Source organism: Drosophila serrata, unplaced genomic scaffold, assembly GCF_035046125.1.
Source record: "Drosophila serrata isolate PLE 108 unplaced genomic scaffold, ASM3504612v1 contig_204, whole genome shotgun sequence".
NCBI lineage: Eukaryota > Metazoa > Arthropoda > Insecta > Diptera > Drosophilidae > Drosophila > Drosophila serrata.
In genome coordinates, this window is record NW_028257102.1 from 265926 (window position 1) to 288444 (window position 22519).

Sequence of the window (22519 nt, forward strand, 5' to 3'; positions counted from 1 at the left end):
TTGAGTATGCAGATTTGTTAATCCAATAACAACTAGCAAAAAACAGATTTCCGAATTAAAATTAATGCATTTTTGGCTTAGTTATGCGATTTTTTAATTTTGATTGATTACTCGTCATATTTCTTGTAATATAAAAATATTGATAAATATTGATTCAAGCTTAGTTATTTCCAATTTGATCCTATAGTTTTATGGAAAACTGTAAAGGTATATAAACTTCGGCTTCTTGTAGTTAGCTTCCTTTCTTGATTTCTTTTTCTTTAGATTTTACCCATCCTAAAGAGGAGGCAACGTGCGCCCCATCGAACTGAAGGCGACATTTTTCAGTTGGTTCCCAATTTAAATTCAGCTGCCTTTGTTTCGGCTCGCCGCTCCAGCAGACATTTCCACATTTCCACTTAAATGCTCTGGGATGTGGTCACCGAACGATGCTCCCTTTTTAGGATGCCTCTCGATCTGGCGATTGGGGAGATAATGCGAAATTCCGCTGGCTACTTAGGCCGACATCGAATTACTTTGGCATTACTCATTTAAGGGGATTATTTTGAGGTCTCTCTTTAGGTGTATATGGATTACGATGGGTGAAATACAAGAAAGGATTGTGTAACTATTCCAATTATTATAAATATAAGAATACCTATACTCTGATATGTTATCCTTTTTTGAGCAACTTCTTATGAGCTAAGATCAATATTTCAAAAAAGTACACACATATCCTTAGTATTTAATATTGACCTTATTCTTTTTAAATCTTGTCTAAAATTTGTCTCTGTGTTTCTTCTGTAACTTCTTCTTTATTTATTTTAATTTCATCAGACTGCCTCGATTTAAATAATGACTGTAGTGCCAAGACCCAAGATAAAACCTTTAAAGTATTTTACGCTCTACAACTAATATATTTTCAAAAACAAACCTTTAAAAGATGTTATTAATCCTTCGTCTTTGTAATATTTGGAACGCCTGTGTAGTTTACAATTTTCACAATTCTTAATCACAAATCCAATCAGGATCACAATCTGTTTGTGTTTAATAATTATTTAGGAACTTTTCTTAATCACGGGGCAAGTATATCGAGTGTGCATTGCCACTTTGCCTCAGATCTTCTCTCACTGTCACTATTTTTCACTATTATTTCACTGATAATCCAATGTGGCAATCAATCCTTCTCGCGCTAATGCTGCATCCGTATCTTTTATCCGCCGTAATGTAACCGTATCCGAACCGAACGCGCGCTGGAATGCAATTGAGACGAGCGGATCGCCGAGCTGGCGGCAACTGCATCCGACGGATGAATATCAACTGCAGCAGCAGCAGCAGCGGCGGTAGGGCAGCGCAGCCGCAGCCGCCCTCAGCAACAGGAGGCGAAGATGCAGATACATCCGTGCGCACGGATGTCAGAGTACGTGTATCTACGAGTACGTGTATCTACGCCCCGGTGCTAACTAGAAGGAGAGCCCAGAGGCGGCGCTAAAAATAGTCACGGGAAGAACGTGCAGTCAGCGCCGGTCCATCACTTTCGTTAGATTCCGTTTTATTTTCTAGAAAACAAAATGTTTAGTTAGCTTGATTTTAGCTCGAGGAATTTAAAGAAATTTAAGCATGCAGATTTACATTTAAAAAGTAAGTTTTACTAGATAAGATACTAATATATAATATGAAATATTTACATACCCAATTTTTAAATACAGGTAAACATCATAGGAGCTATTTAAATAGGTATATTCCAATTTAAAATGAAAACTAAAAACTAAAACCAGTTTTTTAAATATTTTCTTATTCATATACAAATTTTAAATATATTTTCCTTATATATCTTATCTATAATTTTCTTTTTTAGAGGCATTAATGAACTCTTCTGAGCACCACTGATCCTCGGGAGCAGACGCTGCGTCTGTTTTCGTTGCACCCCGCGAAGCGTGCTCGGTTTCTAATGGGATCTGTGCCCCTGAGATATGGAGCAATCGGAGCAGAGGCTAAGGAGGAGTAGGAGGAGCAGGAGGAGAAGACGGAGGGCAGCGGGTTGATGGCGGAACCAGAGTGTCGCTTGCTTGGTTGCCATTTAATTGCACTGCCATCTTAAGGCTCGGACTTCAGTAGATGCCTAAAAGGGGAGCGAATATTTAAAAGAATTCTAGAATATGGAAAAGGGGTTCCAGAAATGTTAGCTAAATATCAAAATTAGAGGAAAAAAACTAAGAATAAATTTAAGGATACTATGTTTTGTTTTAGTTTTACAAAACTTGTAATATCTTTAGCTAATTTCAGCTTCAGCTAATAATCATTAAATATTAAGCTGAGGCATCGCTTTTCCCATTGAAAGAGATACTCGAAAATTGTTTCGTATTTATAAAAATAAAAAATTTACTTTATTTTCTTATTTACTGACTTTGGGAAACCAATATTTATCTACCCTTGCAGTGAAAATCAGAATCAGAATCAAGAATATTTATGATTTATAGGATCGGAAATGACTCCTTCACAGTATTTGAAGCTCCTGACTGAACTTATGAAACCCTGCAAAGGTATGAAAAGAGAGTAATGAAGAGCATAATTTACACTACTATAGTTGAGAAATTGAAATAGCTTGCAACAAAGAAAGCCTTTATAAATCTTGTATATCTTAACCCCCCATACAATTAATAATTTATGATCAACTAACTTAAAAATTGTCCTCCCGGTGACTGTACTTGCCAGTGGAAAAACCACTGCAACCGCAACCCCAACGAACTATCCTAAGCCCGAGTTCAATGCACCTAAAAGGTGGTGGTGGGATAATATAGCGCAATGCGGCAACAAGTCTGCCGTGCAGGACTGAATCTGGATACAATTGCAGTTCATTCAACCCCTGGCGGGGCCAAGGATGAGCCGAGGTGAGCACATGGAGGAGATGCCATCTAGGCAACGGAAATGGACTAATTTTTCATGTTTTGAAATTGGATGACAGCAACAGGAGGACACACTTCCCGCCATGAAGAGATAGATACTTGGCGCAGGCGCAAGCGCAGTCACAGATTGGAGTTTATTCACCTCACGGATCGAAGCTACAAGATACATGCGTGTACTAAGTAGTTATAGTTACGCACGGATTGTATTACACGATGGCTGAACGCTTCGCTGGAAGTGCTAGCTGGCTACATAGTCCTCGGTCTTTGCTTGATTTTTCCAAGCAACTGTTTCAATTTCCCTGGCCTCGCTTCCCCGTATTTATCTTCGGCCGCTTTAATATCACTTCCAGCGAGCTCATTCCCCATCGAATTTTCCCCCTTGTCGTGTGTGAATGATTTGTGACACCTTCCTGATGACTTTTGATGGTGCGCCTGCGCGCTGAATCCTCTTAATCTTGGAAGATCATTTAAGCAGTCCTCGGGAGTTTTCATTTTCAAATTGCCGGTTGGTTGTCGCTTTGATAAATTATTGTGGGAACCGCACATAAATTTTTTTGGGAGACCAGGCCAGAGTCAAGGCAATTGATCGTTTGTTAAACCCATTGAAATAAATTATGGAGAAATTGGAAATGTAATATCATAAGTTGAGATTATAAATTAGTATCAGTATTTCAAGTATTAAGGCAAGCTATTTTAATTTGTAAAGGTATCATTTAGAAAAATACTATGATTGAAAAGGTATTGGAATTTTTTTGAATTAATATTAACAAATAAAATATTAAACTATTTCAGCAACCGTTGAGTCTTTGTTCAAATTCAATATAAACATCCAGTCTAAATCATTAGCTTAAACATTGTAGTTTTTTTTAGGAACATATATAATTATTAAATCTATAATTTAAGTCCTTAGAAAACACTTTTTTAACAGGATATATATTTAAATTATGACTACCTTTTCTTTCTACAAACCTGAAGGGCGTAGCTCTTATATGCTTAGAGTTTCCATTGAAGAGGTGAGAGTTTCTGTTATCCTTTGATACCAATCTTAAGCTTCTTCTGTTTTCTTTAACACTTCAAATAGGAAGACAATCTTCGCCAGAGCTCTAAGGACAAACAGGTGAAAACGCGCATCTCTTTTGTACGCAGCATTCCGAATCCTGAAGCATTTTACAACTTGCTGGCGTTATTTACCGAAAGGATAGTTCAAGAAGCCAGGATTTGCTGGAATCAAATGTCCTGTCACCAGCGTGCACAATTCGTCGAAAGATCAAGTGAGATTATAAAGAGTCCAGTCAAAGGAAAAGCAAAGAAAGCCCAGAAGTGCCAGAAACGATATACCAGTCAAAATGTCAAAACTTTAAGCCAAAGGAAATAGCTGACTCTTGCTTGTATATTCAGAATTTATTAGTACAGGAAGACTCGAAAAAATCATAGGTGATTGTTTTATTAAAAAAAATAGAAAATAAAAAGAAAAAAAATATATCTTTATATACTTCTACATTGCTTTATTTACAGCTGTAGCGCTATTAAATATGTGTATTTTCTTGATTTTGTAAACTACAACCTCTGGGTTGTAAGCTGGCCTAAAAAAATGTGTATGTATTGGCTAGTGACTGATGTACTAAAAAGTTGTGGTCTAAATCAATTTAGGTCAAATGGAACCAAACCATATCTCTGTCACTTTACAACAAAAGGAAATATGATTCTATTGACCATACAAATAAATTATATTCCATTTAATTTGGTTTGTATAAATTTAGGCAGTAGGTCTGGCTGATTAATGGTTGGTGTATTGATAATTTGATGAAGTACTAAACTTTAGTTCCACTCGCTATAATATCATTAAGTATTATGGTCATTTAGAATCTATAAACTTTAGTTCCAAGTCTAGCTGATCGTGGGTTTCTGCATTTACTGAGTGTCTAAAATGTACTAAATATAAAACGATCACAATTTAGTGCCATGCTCTTTGAAAAGATAAATAAGTCAAATAATTTATATCGTAATTATTTCATAAATGAATTTTTCAAAAACAATTTCTCATATATTTTGGTTAGTAAAACTCGTTTTATTTTCTCGTTGTTTACGTATCTTAGGCTCTATTTCGACTAAGTCAGTTTTGACTCCATAAACTATGATAAGTTAAAAGTAAACTAATTCATATAATTAAACATAATTAAATATTGTTGAATATTTAGCTCCATGGCATTAATTTTGGTAAATTTAGCACATATTTTTTTTGTATCTAAAAAATGATTAACGGTCAGTCTCGCTTTGTTTGTTTATTATAAACTTAAACGATTTGTACAACAATTTTAAGTGACTCTATCTACAGAATTAAATGCAAGAACAGAGTGAGTGGAAATTTTGAAATGTTTTGAATGGAAATCCCACATAAAATACTTCCTGAACTTAACTTTAGACTTAAACTAACTTAATCAAAACTACTTAGGTCCATAACTACCTCAATTAGCTTAACTAAAACGACTCAATGTGAGTCAGTCAAGGAACTTTTTGCTTCTGCATCTGATTTGGCGCAAAAAAAAACATATATATATATATATCGTTCTAATATATCCATGGCACTAGAGGAGACAGTAATATATCCGGATCTAGAACTTTTCATCATCAATATTGCTCCGGCAATTATTCAAAGCCGACTGTCGCTTCAACGTTCCCGTCTCACAGTCATTATAAGTCTTGGCCAGCACTTTGGGTGTATTATTGTGATGCATATTGTTGCGATTGAGAGTGCCATTGCCATTGCCATTACCCAAATTGCTTGTCTTGGCAGGCATACGGAAGCTGGACTGACGCTTCGGTCGCTGATCGTAGTACTAGAAGTATTAAAAGATATTTATTATTACTTTTTAGGGGATTGTAGGTAAAGATAACTCACATCTTTGGTGGGCAGACTGGAATACTGATTGGGATAAGTGTCAAAACTGGCTGTGGTTGTTGTGGTCTTGTTCAGAGCCTCTTCAGCACTCAGCAGGAATCTGTGTTTTGTGTAACGATAAGTGGCCAGGCAACAGGCCACAGTTATAAGCAGGCAAACTCCAATTACAATGGGCACAGTGGCTGTAGAGGCAGTTTGTATATCTATAAGTTAACAGAATAAAGATTAATATAGGTCTTAGTAAGATTTAAGAAAGCAAAACCTACCTTCGCATTCATTAGGGACACAGGCAGTCTTCTCAAATTCTGCTCCACGGCATTCCTGGGAATTCGGTTGCTCCATAAGACAGCGACGATGTCTCAGGCGAATGCCATCACTAGAACAGCTAGACCACTCGCTCCAAGAACTCCAGCCCAGAAAGTCTAAAAAGGAATAAAAAGAGATCTTAGTCTGAGAGCAAATTCAAAGATTTAAAAGACCCACCTTCGCATGGCACCATTTCACACTTTTGCTCTTCGAGAGCACGTCCCTGGCACATCCTTTCGTGTCCACTCAGACACCGTCGCGTACGCCTGCGCAGACCCAAGCCACAGGTTACCGAACAGGCAGACCATTCCGACCAGCAACCCCACTCTCCATGCTCCAGCTCATTGTCAATGGCATTGCCCGTCAGTTGCTCATCCGTGGGACAAGCCTGTAGATTACAGGCGCGACTCTGAGTGCCACGTCCTCGCTGCCGATGCTGCATGCCACCACCACAACTCACGCTGCAAGGTGACCAATCTGCCGCATCTCCAGTATCCATGGAATCATGATCACCTTGTCGCTGACAACTACCATCGGCATGACAGCTACGGGACTCCTCCTTGGCCAGGCTAATGCGCACGGAACTGGCATCGGGACTGGTGGCTCGGCAGGCGTACCTATAGCGCCGCTCCAGGTGAGGTTCACTTGAGTTTCCACTACCCCCTGCCGTTAGCCAAGGAGTCCAGGCACTGAGTTTGCGCACCTCCTGACAGCTCTGCATGTTGCACTCCTCGTAATCCAGACGACAGCCAGGGCACTCCATGCCTCCATTCAATGGAGCAGGATCATTGCACTCCCTTCGTCTCATACGGAAGCCACCACCACACTGGGCACTGCATTCGCTCCACTCGCCCCAGGGTCCCCAGCCACCGTCCACGGACTGCGGCTTGGCCACCGGACATGGTGGCAAATGGCGACAGTAAATCTCCGATTGTTCCGAACCCACACAGGTGCGTCCGCCATGAGCTGGCCGCGGGTTGCCGCAGGTACGTCGCCGGATCTTCACTGCAATGCCGCAGGTTTGAGAGCAGGGCGACCAAGCGGACCACTCTGTCCAGCCACCATGTTGGGTGCAATTGGTCACCTGGGTGCTTATGCCTTCGCAGCTGGAACCTCCATGTTGAGGCTGCGGGTTGTTGCAAGTTCGCTGCCTGCACTGACAGTTGCTATCCGGTTGCTCATGCTGTTGGCACACAGCCCAGTTGCTCCATGTGGACCAGCCGCCATCGATGGGGGCATTCAGCACGGGGCAAGTAAGCTGCGGTGCCTGATGCCAATGCTGCCACACCGAGGAGTCCAAAGGCTGGGGCATGCAACGCTCCACCAGTTCGTTCCAACCGCAGTATGGATCCATGGCGTTAAGGCAACTTGACTGCGACACATGTCGGCTGCAGTGCTGGGCGGGAATCCGAGTGAGCGCCAAATCTGTGCCCAGGTAAAGGGAGTCGCTAACCTTCAGGTATGCCATGTTTAGGAGAGAACTGCTTCCGGTATCATCTGCCTGCCAGAGTTCCACCAGACAGGTTTGAGCCTCGCCTCTGTCATACTTTACAGATAGCTTCTTGATGTTATTTCCACTGCTGGCCACAAATAGGACATGCACCTGCTCCGTTTTCGTATGAATGATGTCCAGAGCCAGGCGACCAAATTGCTCCAACTTTGAGTGATACAAGGGCTGGGCTCCAATGGGTTGAACTGACTTGTCCATTAGTTGGTACCGGGAACTCTCCAACCAGTGACCAAAGCTAGTCGATCCACTGGCACACTGAAACTGGCTCCTCTGGTTGGTGTCCACCGTTTGCCAGGCGGCATCTGCGTGCTCCTGGTGCCTGAAGGGTCCATCGAAGGCTTCATTGATGGCACTTAGATTGTAAGCACAGACAGCCGAGCCGAAGATGCTGGAACTGTGGGGAAAATTCAATGGATTAGTATGAAAGAAATCTCCGTAAAACCTTCAGGTAAAACCTACCCTGAAGTTCTAAAGGTGGCATATAGTATGGACTCGGATTCGGCATATGTCATGCCCTGGATCTCATCGAAATAGTAGGGATATTCCCCGGGCAGTGAGCAGTTGAGGCGAGCCTTCAAAAAGGATGTCCAATTCTCTTTCAAAAGTCTGCCGCCGCCAGCATCGTTTTTGCAGACACGAGCTATCCTTGAATAGATCACCTGTGGGGATGAAGAGGATGAGTAAGTATTAAGTAATTAAGTAATTAATTATGAGCAGTAAGTAACTATAATCAATAAGTAACTATGGTCAGTTAGTTACTATGATCAGTAATAACCTCTGAACAGTAAGTATCTATGACCGTAAGTATCTATGATTAGTTACTAATTTTGAACACTAATAAACAATGACTTGCAACTTTGTAACACAACACATTTCTGAGACCTGGCCGGCAGCAGTCACTTCGTTCCGGGGATGTGAGAACCAGTTGGGAATCATAAGCTCACATGTGCGAGATTTGTTTTGGAACAAATTTAAGCTATTTGAATGAAACTATGGAGTTATCTTCCTATATAATTCTACTAGTATATAAATCGGAGCATGGCGAATCGGTGGACTATATCTATACATATATATAGCTGACATAGGAACAATAGGACGATTTAAAGAACTATGATCAGTAATTAACTTTAGGAGGAAAGTAACTAAGAATCGTAAGTAACTCTAAACAGTAAGTATCTATGACCAGTAAGTAACTATGATCAGTAAATATCATTAAGTAACTATAATCAGTAAGTAGCTATGGTCAGTTAATAACTATGACCAGTAAGTATCTATGACCAGTAGGTATCTATGACCAGTAAGTATCTATGACCAATAAGTATGTATGATCAGTTACTAACTTTGAACACTAATAAACAATGACTTGCAACTTTGTAACACAACACATTTCTGAGACTTGGCCGGCAGCAGTCACTTCGTTCCGGGGATGTTAGAACCAGTTGGGAATCATATGCACAGATGTGCGAGATGTGTTTTGGAACAAATTTAAGCTATTTGAGTGAAACCATGCAGTTATTCTTCTATATAAATTTACTAGTGTATAAATCGAAGTATGCCGAATCGGTGTTCTATATCTATACATATATATATAGCTGACATCGGAACGATCGGACGATTTATAGAACTATGAGCAGTAATTAACTAAGATCAGGCATTACCTTATTGTTTTTTAACATAAATATATATAACTTATATTGTATTAATTCCTAGTGATCCTCCAACTTCAATCTGCAAGGGTATACAAACTTCGGCGTTCCGAAGTTAGCTTTCATTCTTGTTAGTTAATAACTTTACCTTGCCACAGCTCATGTGCTCGGCAGCGGACTCGCGTAGCAAAAAGTAGACAAAGTTGCCAGCCTCGAAGCTTCCCACGAATTGGGCTCCACTTAGCCAGTTGTTATTATATTGCTTGGTACGAAGGAAACGCTGAAAATTAGATATTAACAAATGTTAAATATTTAATTTTAATAAATAAATAATAATTGTGTAAATTATAAAAGGGAACAAAGGGAATTAAATAAAATTTTAATGTATATTTTTCCCCCTTTTTCTTTGTCTTAACATAAAAGTGTATTTTAGTTACATTCTACTATCTTTTATTTATTAAATTAAAGCTACATTTAGTTGAAATTCATGAAAAGAGTTTAAAAATAAATTAAAAACAGTTTAACAAAAAAGGGAACATTACACAGATTAAAAGCAGCAAAAATAAGATTAAAGGCTTGTATGAAGTAAATAAATTACTCATACGCAGGGTGTGCCAAGCGAACATGAAGTCGTGTATAACTAAACTTATTAAAATCAAGTTATTTAATAGAAAATATTTAATAAAACTTGCAAATTAAATAATCATAATAAAAAACATGTAAAAAACTCCCAAAAGATATATGAAATACAAAAAAATTACTCATACGCAGGGTGTGCCAAGCGAAAATAAAGTTTTCTATACCCAAACACATACAAATCAAATGATTTTAAGAATAATGCTAACTAAAATTAGCAAATTAAATAACCATAATAAAATAAAACATGCAAAAAACCCAAATAAAGATATGAAATACAGAAATATTACTCATACGCAATGTGTGCGAAGCTAAGATTAATTCGCCTATAACTGAACAAATTAAAGTCAAGTAAAATTAAGATAAAATCCAAATAAAATTAATAAATAAAATAAACATTAATTAAGTAAGCATTAAAAACCCACAATAAATATTTTAAATATATTAAAATATTACTCATACGCCATGTGAGCCAAGGCAGTAACCCCCGAAACCCACCTCATTGGATTGCACTCCCGTTCGCAGGATTGCCACATCACTGCCCGAAAAATCCGTGGCAGTTCCTACAAACAATTGTCCATTGGCTTGGAGCAAACTGGTGCTATTTGCCTGCGGATGGAAGGGGCACTTGACCACGCCGCTGTCCACGCCGGTGATGTTGAGGTTCTCCATCTGCGGGAAAGAGGGGTAAATCAGTCGCGTCAGTTTGGCGACTCTTGGACGACTTGGTGGACCACGACGACAACCACTCACCTGGCGCCACGAGCAGCTCGGCTGGAAGGCGTTCGTCCCACACGCGTACAGCTGGTTCTCACCGTAGCTGTGGAGCACGCGCACATAGTTGCGACACCATCGCTCCGACTGGCCTTTTGCCTGGCACATGGCAATCTCCGATGGTGTGGCCCCCCAGCTGGAACGCTCCAGCGGTTCCAGATCGAAAGACATGCGGAATAGAGTGTCCCTGTAAAAGGAAGATATTTAAGATTAAGACAGGGGATTACAGGGATTAAAAGTAAGATTGATGGGGAAACATTAATCAACATTAGTTAATATGATTAGCTTCTTCTCAGTTTATTTTGCATAGGTTTCTGAAATCTCTAGCTATCAAATTTAGTTTATTTCAACATTTTTCTTTTGTCAGATTTCATTCAATTTCTTTCAGTGCTCGTCTCATTGAAAGGCGGCCTATTGGCCAGCAGTAACAGTTAGAGAGACGGCCCACAATTGTTTACAAATAAGGCAGACTCCGGCTCCGGCTCCAACTTCAGCTGCAACTCCTTCTCACCTCCCCTTGCCATTTGCTGTCATAATTTTTTGAACTGGTTGGCCGCCAGTGCATTGAACTGCAAGGCAAACAGGTAACGAAAACTTGGCCCCGGCACAGTGGTTGCCAATTTTGCAGTGTGCCATTTGGAAAAGTTTTAGCCAAGATAAACACAAAGTTGTGGGCGACTTTAAAGACTGGGAAAACTACAGAGACTTGCTCGAGGGTTAGGCATCGATAAGATTGATATATTTATGTATAAATAAATACATTTATATTTGTATAATTTAAGTTAACCAACATTCTGATACAGGGAAAGTCAGTAATTCGCTTAATTGCATTTGAGATAGTAGAAATATGTATAAACCCCCTTTTTTTTAAAAGGGTTTCCTTTAAAAAAACTAGTCTAGTTCTTTGTTTATTTTTATTTATAATGGTATATTTAGATTATATCTATTTCATCCCTAAAGTAACCCCTGTATAAACTCCCAAACACAACCACTGTGCTACGCGGATTTGGCGAAACGAACACGAAGATCAATAGATCAAGTGCATTCGAATGCGCGAGAAGCAATTGCTAAATGGTTACATCTCGACTTGGACAGCGCCATTTTTTTCCAATCGGATATGGGGGGGGGGATTTTTCAAGGGGAAAGGGGCTTGGCCTGGAAAGCTGGATTGGATTGAATTGGATTGGAATGGAATGGAGAACGCCGCCAAGCTTGGGCTTGAGAAGGAATGCCGCCGCCGCCGTTGCCGTTGTCTCCGGCCAGACGTCGCCAAAGAGCCGAAGCGAAAAAAGAGATCACTGCCCACAGTCCAGCGATCTAATGGTCACTTGTGGCTGTTTAGAGGCCTTAGGAATATATTCAATATATAGTTGGGCAGTGCCAGAGGACACTCAGAAAAAAAATGAGTAAATTCGAAAGCCTGAGACTCATAGGAACCGGGGGAAAAATATAGAAACCAAACGTCTCTATTCAAGGGAATAATAAATATGAATATAGGGAAGTACTTAGATATCCTAGATGTTTCTAGATATTTCGGCATATTAAATATTTTTTTTTCCAAAGAATATTTAATTTAAGTTAATAATATTTAAGTTAGTATTTTTCTTTCAGTGCAAAATATTGAGCTGACGAGCCAGCTCGCCCAATATCAATCATTTGGATTGCAGCTGGCGCAAGGCGCGTGGCACCTCCGTCCAGTTTTGCACCTCAGTTTGTTCATTATATCGCTCAGGTGGTAACCTGAGCTCCACGCATTCCCTCCTTTTGCGTTTTTAAGCGGTACGTGATGAGGTAATAAACACGCCAACATTTAGCAAAAAAATATAACGCAGGCATCGCCCTTCCCTTAAAAACTCTCAATTGAAAAAGCAGCTGTCAATAGTCCTGGCAAAAAGATGTAAGCCAGACATGGGCAGATGCAAATATATTATACCATTTTCAAAGCCATTTCAAGCCTAATTTATAGCCTTCAATTAGGCGATAATTAATTGATCTGTCAAATAACTACCGGAAATAATGTCAAGAGCTAGGTAGGAGCACATATTTTTACAAGAGTTTTATGGCTGTTTTGCTTTTTATAGAGTTATGTCATTACTTTAGTATAATATCATTTATTATGACCTGTTTGTGGCTTTAATTTTTTAGTTTCTAAATGTAATACTTTTGTGGCTTATATATCCTTTATGGCCTGTGAACCTTGTTCTGGTCTTATCAACTTTAGGAGCTTATGAAAACCTTTGGCGGGTAGCCAACATTTATTGACAATTGTTAAGCTTGTTGGGTAAGGTCTCAAGTATTAACTGAAATACTTGTAAACAACAATATATATTTATTATTCCCCAGGTAATTCCAAAGTAAATGAGAGCCATTAAAACCCAAGATTACAACTGCGCCATGAGACTTAGTGTTTGAAAAAGGTTCTTTATGTAAAGACTGATATAAGTGTACGTAGAGTGATTGCAAATCTTCAAGAGGGGCGTCAACGGAAATCATATAACCCCTTTTGGCACCTCTCAGGCAACACCCCATGACACTAACTCATCAAGTAAAATGTTTATATTTAGAAAAAACCCCTGTGAAAATGACGTGACAAAAGCCGGGAAATGTGACAATTGCAAAAATGCAAGGTGCAACAAAAAATGTTTAAGTGCGAGAGGAAAAAATTGTATATACTGCCCCGTCCAGTGGAGTGTGTGTAAATCTTGCCTAGACTTAACGGCTGCAAAAATTAATTACTGCTGATTGTATTCGTTACAGAGCCCAGTTCTTGCCGAGTTCAGTACCCGGACAAGTGCGGCCTCCTCAACGCTGTGATTACATTTGCTATGCTCACTAAGTACATCCGTACATTCATATATTCATACTTATATACTTATACATCCATAATTACAGGTCTCAGGCAGGTGAAAATTAAACAACATGAGATGGAAAATCATTAACTTTAGCTAGGAAGACCTTTTATAAAGCTCAAGCTTAGTTTTTGTATACTAAATGATATATTATACTATCCCCATTTGTTATGAAAGTTTTATTTTGCTTGTGACTAAATTTTAAATATTTTTTAAGACCTTGCCTTTGTCACGTTCAAAAATAAATCTAACTACATGGTTTTACAATCTTTCTTAAAACAGTGCACATATTTATTGTTGTTTTTAAAAATCTTTATTATAAAAAGTACATATTTACTATTGTTTTAGTAGGTTAATGGGAGATTATGACTTCTTAGATAATAAAAATGATTTAATCTAAACATTAAATAGAGACTCAAAATTATTTCTTAGTCATTTAGACTTTCTATGTTTATTAAAATATCAACTGAAATAATATGAAGTAAATGTATTATTTCTTCAGTTCTAAAAATGTTTTTATATTAGGTGTGTTTAAAAATAAATAATAAAAGGTATTGCAAATAGGCGTTACAAATTCCTAAAGTTTGTGTTAATTTTAGCACGATTCCTATCAGCATAGAAAGAAATTTAGACTGGATTGAAACTTAAAGATTTATAGAATAGAAATATTAAATAGAATTTGAATTTGAATTGAATTAGATTACTTTTCTTTGTTTACTTTATGTTTGTTATTTTTAATTATTATTGTTTTTGAGGCATATTTACCTAAAATAATTAATAATAAGCAAAATAATTAAAATATTCTCATTCTTTAAATCAATATCTATTGATAGTTTTATATGACAATTTTTCAACAAATCAAAATTTCAAAATCTCATAACTAAACCAAAAATGTATTAATTTCAAATCGGAAATCATTTCTGTTAGTTTTTATTAGGTTAATAAAACTCTTTATACTCCATTAAATGGAATGGAAATTAAAATCTAAATAAATCAAAAAATCTAAAATCTAAATATAAGTATCTAACTTTTTCTCTCTCTGCACCTGACAAGTTCATTGAGCTGTTTCTTGTTGCTTTTTAGAAAACCTCAACTGCCTCACTGCCAACGTGCACCACCCCGTGCGGCGATAAGCAACGGCCTTGTCAATTAGCATTGGCTTTCAAAAAAACCATAGCTCCCCACACCCCTTCTCTTTTCCCCCTCATCATCATCAGCTGCCGCCTCACCTGATTTTATCTTTCGTTTCACCTGGTATTCTGCTTAGGTGTGAAAAAGGCCGATACACATGTTTCGCGCTTTTCTTTTGCCGCTTTTAATTTTTGGCCGAACTCTAGTATCGTATTTTGTATGCTATTTGTTTTTTGTTTTATTTTTTGTTTTGTTTTATTAGTTGTTTAATTTGTATTTGTCATTATACTTTGCCATTCGTTATCTTTTTTTGCAAAGCGCTTGCGTGCAAATATGCCAGAGCTTTGGGCATGGAAATACTCGGATGTTTGCTCACTCGATCATCGAAGAAGCAGTCTCTTCTCTAAGCTTCAGCGGCATATCTAAGACATTATCACTAGAATTCTTAAACGAACCTAAACAGCACGTAATTAGTGAGATTTTATAGGAATTAATTACACCTAGAGGAAGTGACAGGGCAAGCAGAGAAGTGAATCTATAATGGTGATTTATTTAAGGATCTAAAGGGACTTACATATTATTTATTATTACAATAAATACTTCAAATTGCATACCTAAAGTGGTTTAAAAATTTGTAATGAAACCTTATTTGGAAACTCTTTATTTTACTTGCTTTACCTATTGTAATCAACAAACTGACCAGACAGAAATACCTATAAAATGCTACAACAAATTCGCCCTGACCCATTTACATCATCAACCTTAAAAAGACCACTAATATAGTATCTGCTAGCTTTTATATCTATATCCATGCACCTTTTTTGAGTATTCGCAGTGCGCTTATTTCGCACTCCTTGCACACCTTTTTGCCGGCAACTTTTATTTGAACGACAAGCGCGACAAGATAACAAAAAGGCCTCTTTGTAAAGCGCAGTGAGTGGAGCAAGTGGAGTCGGGGCTTGAGATACAGATACAGATACAGATACCATAGGTATATATACATATATATCTATATGACTGGAGCTATTAAAAATGCGGTGTCGCCGCCTGTCGCCTGTTACCTGTTACCTGTGCGAGTAAGTTGCTCAAGTGGACGCCGGTGCGCCAGGTGCGTGGGCGTTATGTCTGCCGCTCTGGCGGCACTCTTGCTGTTCGGACTTAAATGGGTTACTTGTAATTAAAATAGCCATTGCAGCCACAGCCACTAATCTCAGGTAAAACTGTGCCAATTACAGGTGAGCTTGCTAAAAAGATAAATCTTAAAAGAAGGTTCTTCTAACAAATTGAAATTCAGGATTTACAAATCATTAATATTCCGATAAGCCTTTAACTATTATTATTATAAATAAATAGCATTAAAACTGTGCTGTATTTTCTCTATAATTTATAAATATTTTCTTTGGTATTTAAGCAGATTTTAGTTCCTTTTAATTAGGCCTCACTGTACCTCTAAGCTGAGCTCTACCTACACTGACTGCCGCATTCCTTGCACTCCAACTCAAACTCAATCCGCATTCGAATAGCTGTTTGTCAGTCTGGAGCCGCTCAAGAGTTTTTTTTTTAAATAAAAATATGCAAAAATGTTTGTCCCCCTTTAAACCCCCCCCCCCCTAGAGTACGCCCCTGTCTTGGAACATGGTTTGATTAATTTTGATTTCAATTTTTTTAGGTATCCGTAAGCTCCAGTAGCCATTGGACTGACGTTGGCTGTCACAGGTGCATATTTGTGGATTTGTACTTACAAAAATTGAGTTTTGGGTGGTTCTAAACCAATGCTAAATATGATTTATTATCATAAAAAATATTTCCTATCTTTTTTTTTTAAATCCATAAACATCCTTGTAACTTTATGCATTTATTTATTTTTTCTATACCCTTTAGTATCCATTTTCTGGAACCATTGTTTCCCATGAAAGTCACCCCACTGATATTCGAGTGGAAAAAATAATATTATGTTTAATGCTTAACACACGAAAATAATTTCCTTGTTTATATAACATTTCGTTGAGCCATTTGTATAAACATTTGAAATGCTTCCCAGCAGGACATTTGCATGCTCCATTTGCAACAAGCCACAATACGAAAACCAGCGCTTTAGCGACCCCTCAAAAACAAAATAATGCCAGCATTATGTAGTATATATATTTAAATATATATACATATATATTTTTTTGTATATATCTTCAAGTACTGGAACTGCAGGAGCTCACAATAAAGGTTGCCACTCGCAGGCGAACGAAAGCGAAAACAAAACGAAATATTATTTTAATGCAGTCTATATCAAATTTCGGCCAGTTGCAACCAACAAAAGAAAGAAGGTAGCCGAAGTTAGGATACCCTTGAAGTTTGCTATGAATTATAGGATTGATATATACTTAACAATATTTTTGTATGACATTTTCTTGGACAAATCAAAGATTTAAAATCTCATAACTAAGCCAAAAATGCATTAATTTCAATTTGAAAAGCTTTTCTGTGCTGGTTTTTATTAGATTAAAAAATCTGCATACTCAATTTAAAATTGATCATTTAGACAATTTATTGAAAACTTTAACGATGTAACCCCCTTATCTTATTTTTAAATTTTGGAACAATTTTGAACAAATTATTTTTTGACAGAATATGGCTAAATCGATTGGGCTGTTTATGCTGATCAAGAATATATATGATTTATAGGGTCGGAAATGATTTCTTCCTTGAGTTACAAGCTTCGGACTTTTAAATATTAATAATATTTATAAGTTGTATAATTTACCAAAAATCTCACATATAAACTAAACTAATTTAGAGAGTGTTTATTAATTTAATTAAAATATTTTAATTTGTAAATTAACTTGAAGAATGAACGATTTTGACTCTAATAGAATTATTTCTTCAGTGTACTCTCTTGCTCCTGACAAAAGCAACCAAGTTGCCTCGTCACTCGTCATGGAACATCGTCGGAGTCCCATATCCCCTTCCAGTCCCGATTCCATTCCCATTCCACTCCCGTTTCCATTCCCATTCCACTCCCGTTTCCATTCCCATTCCCATTCCCATTTCCAGACCTCGTCAACAGGCGGCTGGCCCGTAATCCGATCTTGCAGTCGTGTCAAGTGTGCTGCAGTCCAGATCCAGATACTTCACAAGGAGCATGCACTCGCTCACCAACACATCTGTGCACGACAGACTCGCACACAGATACTACGATGCGATACCGGGGCAATTGCCCATCTGAACCGCAGAAATCATAAAACAATTGTACAACTAGTTTAGATACTGTTCGTTCGAGCCGCAATTAAAATGCGGTCTGCGATTAGAGATGGTTTTAACGTGGCAGCAAAACTCCGAGGGTCATTCCGGTGGCTTACTTAGGGGTACTTGCAGGTCTTCTATGTACCTATATATATTTTTATATATATCTTTGAGGCGAAGCCTTATCAAAACCACACTGGCAAAGGATGATTGTTAACCTTAGGTGGTTTTGCTAGAGAGATTAGAACTAGGTGGTTTGTTGGTTGGGCTTATCTTGTACAAAATATAGTGTCTGATTCAAGATTGTATTAATCTTTGAGTGTACATCATAATAGAGGACTATCCAGCTTGACACATTTTGTAATAAATATAAATCTTAATACTCGAAGGCCTTTTATGCTGTCTAAATTTGGGTTCTTGCTTTGGTAATATTTAATTTATAATTATTTCAGGTTCTTTGATTAAGGTTGATCTAGGTGATCAAATAATATAATATTAAAAACTATATATTCTATTTCCAAGAATTGATATCTTATATGGTTATTTTTTACCGCTCTTACTGATTGATTCATTTATTACTTCTTATCAAACATATATACCCTTAGATACACCAATCTTTATAGTTCAAAAAAACCCACAAATCTTCATTAACTTTCACAAAGCAAAACTTCTACTATCTTCAAACGAAAAAAAAAAGAAAATCCCCCCGGCAGCTGCAATCTAAAACCCGTCTAGGCCCTTTTGATTAGTTGGCTTTATCGAGTAAGCCTACACATTATAAAAATAAATTACATTTTATGTGGTTTAATAAAGCCCACTTGCCTATCTGCCCACCTACTTTTTTTGGTCTCTATTTGGAGCAACTGCCCTTCGATGGCAACTTCTTTTTTTTTATCGAAACCTTATCGCCATAACCATTATTCAGAAAACCTAGTAAATAAGAGTTTTGAAAAAGTGTAAAAATAAGAGAGTAAGTATAGGGGAAAAGATACTGAAAATGTCTGACAAATGATTGACGACAAACGGGCTTGATAAATGACTTTCCTACACCAATGGGTTAAGGTACCTCTCCCTCTATAAGTATTGGTGAGTTTATCAATATGACGACACTATAGACATCTGTGTCCAAAAGAGTATCTTATCGCGGGACTTCCACTGGAAGAAGTGTCGCATCTATGCGAGGCAAAAAACAAATAGACCTCAAGCCTCGGGTACCTCAGCGCGTAAATGAAAAACAAACTACAAGATACAGATACGAGAATGAGTAGGAGAATGAGTACGAGTGCGAGTACGAGTATGAGTATACTCGTATACTCGTATATTAAATTGCTCAACAAATAAGTGGAGTACACACACATAATCTTTAGCTCTTTTTCTTTGCCCTGCTATATATTTCTTTTTTCGGTTACCTTAGCGTTTTCCCTTAATTTTTATTTTTATTTTTACACTCAATTATCTTTATTTATTCCCTTCGCGCAGAGCAGGTACTTGAGATAAGGTTCTTTTGGAGAGGTGTTTTTTATTCAAACTTTGCTGATATAAAAGAGTTTTTTTTTTTGGTTAAATTAAAGCGTGCACTTTCATTTTTATACGTGTTTTGTAAAATTAAACTTGCGTCATTAAAAAAACACACCAAAAAAGAACATTATCAGCCAGAATTTTACGTACGCAATGCATCTGTTTATTTTCTCTGGTTCCCTGAATTTTACGTAATGCCTGATAACCCCTCTACATAACATACGTACGTCCAAGAAGATTTATTTTTTGGGGGGTGTTTTCCCGTATCGCTATCTATTTTGAAAATAATGACCCACTTATCGGTGCTACTAATTAAAAGTGAGTCTACACAAAATAATAATTATAATCTTTTGGGTCTTTGGCGCAAAAGAACAGTCAGAATGACTACGTGCACGACTTAACCGTGACTCAATATTAACCGGAAACCAAAACCCATAATAACAAGGCTAATAACATAAGTTAAAAGGGCTCCTGGTTCTTACCTGGCGCCGACAATCACTTGATTCCTGGCCACATCAAAAAGCATTTCCGAATACCAGCTCGTTTCGGGATCGTAAAATCGTTTGGCAGTTGACATTAAATCTGAAAAGAAATAAATAAAATTAATATTTTTACATTTAACCTTTCTCTCTCACAATTTCAGTAAAAAATTTTAATATTCAAGTGTTTTTTTTCTGAAGGGCTCTCTCTTCCATCATTTTCCTTGGAATTTTTAAATATTTAACTTGTGGTGGAGAAAACCCTAAACAAAAATTAAAATCATTGTCAACAGAAATCTCAAGCTGAGTTCGCATTTCGTGTCCAACTTGAAGATACATTCCGTTTGCAAAGCCAGAGAAAAAATAACAAATATTTAAACAAAATGCAAAACACGAAGCGATTTCTGATTAAAAACCCGGAGATACTCGGATTTATAGAGGTGTCATAAATGCGACTGGTTGGGGCTGGGGAATTCTTTTGTTGACAAGCAAATAAGACAAAAAATATAAAAAATATATAGTGGTTGGGTGGGTGAAATGGCACCTGTTGGCCACTCTCCCTTTCGTAATCGAGTGCAGACTCTGAGAGTCACTTGAAGTTCTGACAGACATCAACCCAATTTATGGCTTTTACAGTTTACAGTTTTCCTCAAGTGGGTTTGACTTGATTGATTGCCTTGCAATTGACACGGTTTTCATGTAATTTTATTTTTGATAATCCTCCGCCCCAGAAACTCACCTTGATATGAGATATATCGCGAATCATTCTCCAGCAATTCCACATTCGATGACGTCTTGTAACCACTTCCAGCCGTTGGCTGTGGGCCTTGTAGGGTTAAGAGTGACAGAAGCAATAGAAGCCAAAGTTGGCTAAACATTTTAGGTAGTTTTAATATTAACATGCTGGAAAGGTAGAAAAATATGGGTTAACTTTAATATTAAAAAAAAAGTAAATTATAGAGAAATTAACAGAAGGTAATAAAAACTTTTGAAGTTTAGGAAAGTAGTTATTCTTTAAAGTAATATGCAATTTTATAAATCGAATAAGGAGCTCTGCAGCAAAGCTTAATGAATTGAAAATAATGCTATTTTTCCTAAGTTATGTCTTCCATTTAGAACTATTTTTTTAAATTCAAAACTTATTATACAAAAATATAGATTAAAAGTCCCTAGATAGCAAATTTTTGAAGGAGTCTTGATGACAATAAGCCAAGAGTGGTATTTATTTAGATATGCCTTAAAAATTCATCATTAATTCATTACGAAGCTACTAAAACTGACAACTACAATTTATAATTTAATGAAATTATTTACATTTTTCACTTTTATTTTCTACTTAAACATCAAAATTAAAATAAATAAGAAACTTTACTAAAACGAATAAATACAATATAAAATACACAAACAATGACTGGCGAGGTAACTGAAAAGTATTATAATTGTACTTAAAGAAATTGATTACATTGATTCGATTGGATTTTAATTATATAGCATTCATTTAAATTTTATTTTATTATTTACATTTATTCAACTTCCTCCAATTCTCTACATTATCAGTCACAATAAACACTCTTCCTACTTAATAAAAAAATGTATTTGTTATCAGAGCTTTATAAATTTTTAATCACACTCTCAATGTAATATTGTCGTATTGTTCGTGAAACATTTTACACTTCCTCAAAACGTAAATACTATATATATTTTCAATAAAAAAAATGTAAACAGTTAAAAATGCCGATTACAGAACAGATTGTTGGAAACTTACTTCATTTAGTGTCACGTAGCGTGCAAAAAAAGGTAGATTAAAATTTATTCCATTCAACTTTTGTGGTGAGTAGATTGTAAAAGACTGTTGGTAAATTGTATAATATAAGCATGTGCTTGATAAGAAACCAGATCGATAAAAGCGCGTGTTTTAATACTCTTTTTTTAGGTGATCTTTATAGATCTCCGATTTTTCACTTTTCACAGCACAACACAATATTGAAACAATTTTTTTGTGTGAAATTTTTGTTTAAGATTTTTGTTTCAGATATTTTTAGATTTGTTTTGGGAAATTTTCAGTGGAAAATTAAAATTTCGCCTTCCGTCTGGAGTTTGGCTTAAAAAACATTGACAAAAGGCACAGAGATAGACACCAAGCCAAACAACAAAAACAATGACGACGAATATAGCGAGAGACGGGTTTTTTGTATTTTCTTCTGCCTCGGTTTCCTCCTCTTACAATTCTTCAGATTCAGATATAGCAGAGTCGCGCATGCCCGCCGGATCGACCAAGTTAACCGCTCTGAGAGTCACAACAAACTGAACAGTCAGCCGATCCGATATAGCACCAAGAGTGTGTGTCGTTACGGAGCGACGAATGGAGCGAAAGCAAAAAACGTAAAAACGAAGCACAAGCACAAAACAAACAACAAATGGGAGAGGAGAGCAAAGAGTAGAGCTGAGAACAGGCTAAAACGCCGACGCGCAATCGCTGCCCACATCGCAGTGGCAGCGCTCTTCATGAGAAGAACCGGCTTCGGCAGCGGCCTCGACTTCGGCTCAACATCGGCTTGGGCTTGGAATATGCACTGGGAGAAAAATTTAAATATTTTATATATCTTAACTACTCAAAGATAACGAAAGATACGAAATACAGAATGATATTAG

At 37.1% G+C, this 22519-nt stretch overlaps 1 protein-coding gene and 1 long non-coding RNA gene across 2 annotated transcripts; one reads left to right on the plus strand and one right to left on the minus strand.

Annotated features, from left to right (window-relative positions):
• The first annotated feature begins 3671 nt into the window (after nucleotides 1–3671).
• LOC110178963 (uncharacterized) lies at nucleotides 3672–4367 on the plus strand. The gene is made up of 2 exons (XR_015270850.1): nucleotides 3672–3898; nucleotides 3967–4367. It is a non-coding gene; the product is annotated as an uncharacterized LOC110178963 (long non-coding RNA).
• Nucleotides 4368–4932: 565 nt separating this feature from the next.
• Nucleotides 4933–22224, minus strand: Sema5c (Semaphorin 5c). Its single transcript, XM_020946183.2, has 11 exons — nucleotides 21633–22224; nucleotides 20607–20770; nucleotides 19871–19970; nucleotides 10636–10843; nucleotides 10381–10554; nucleotides 9395–9526; nucleotides 8060–8259; nucleotides 6268–7994; nucleotides 6051–6206; nucleotides 5785–5987; nucleotides 4933–5722 (listed from the first exon to the last, which is right to left on the minus strand). Exons 1-11 carry the CDS (start codon nucleotides 21635–21637, stop codon nucleotides 5498–5500), a joined length of 3294 nt encoding a protein of 1097 aa, XP_020801842.2. The 5' UTR covers nucleotides 21638–22224; the 3' UTR covers nucleotides 4933–5497.
• Nucleotides 22225–22519: the final 295 nt, after the last annotated feature.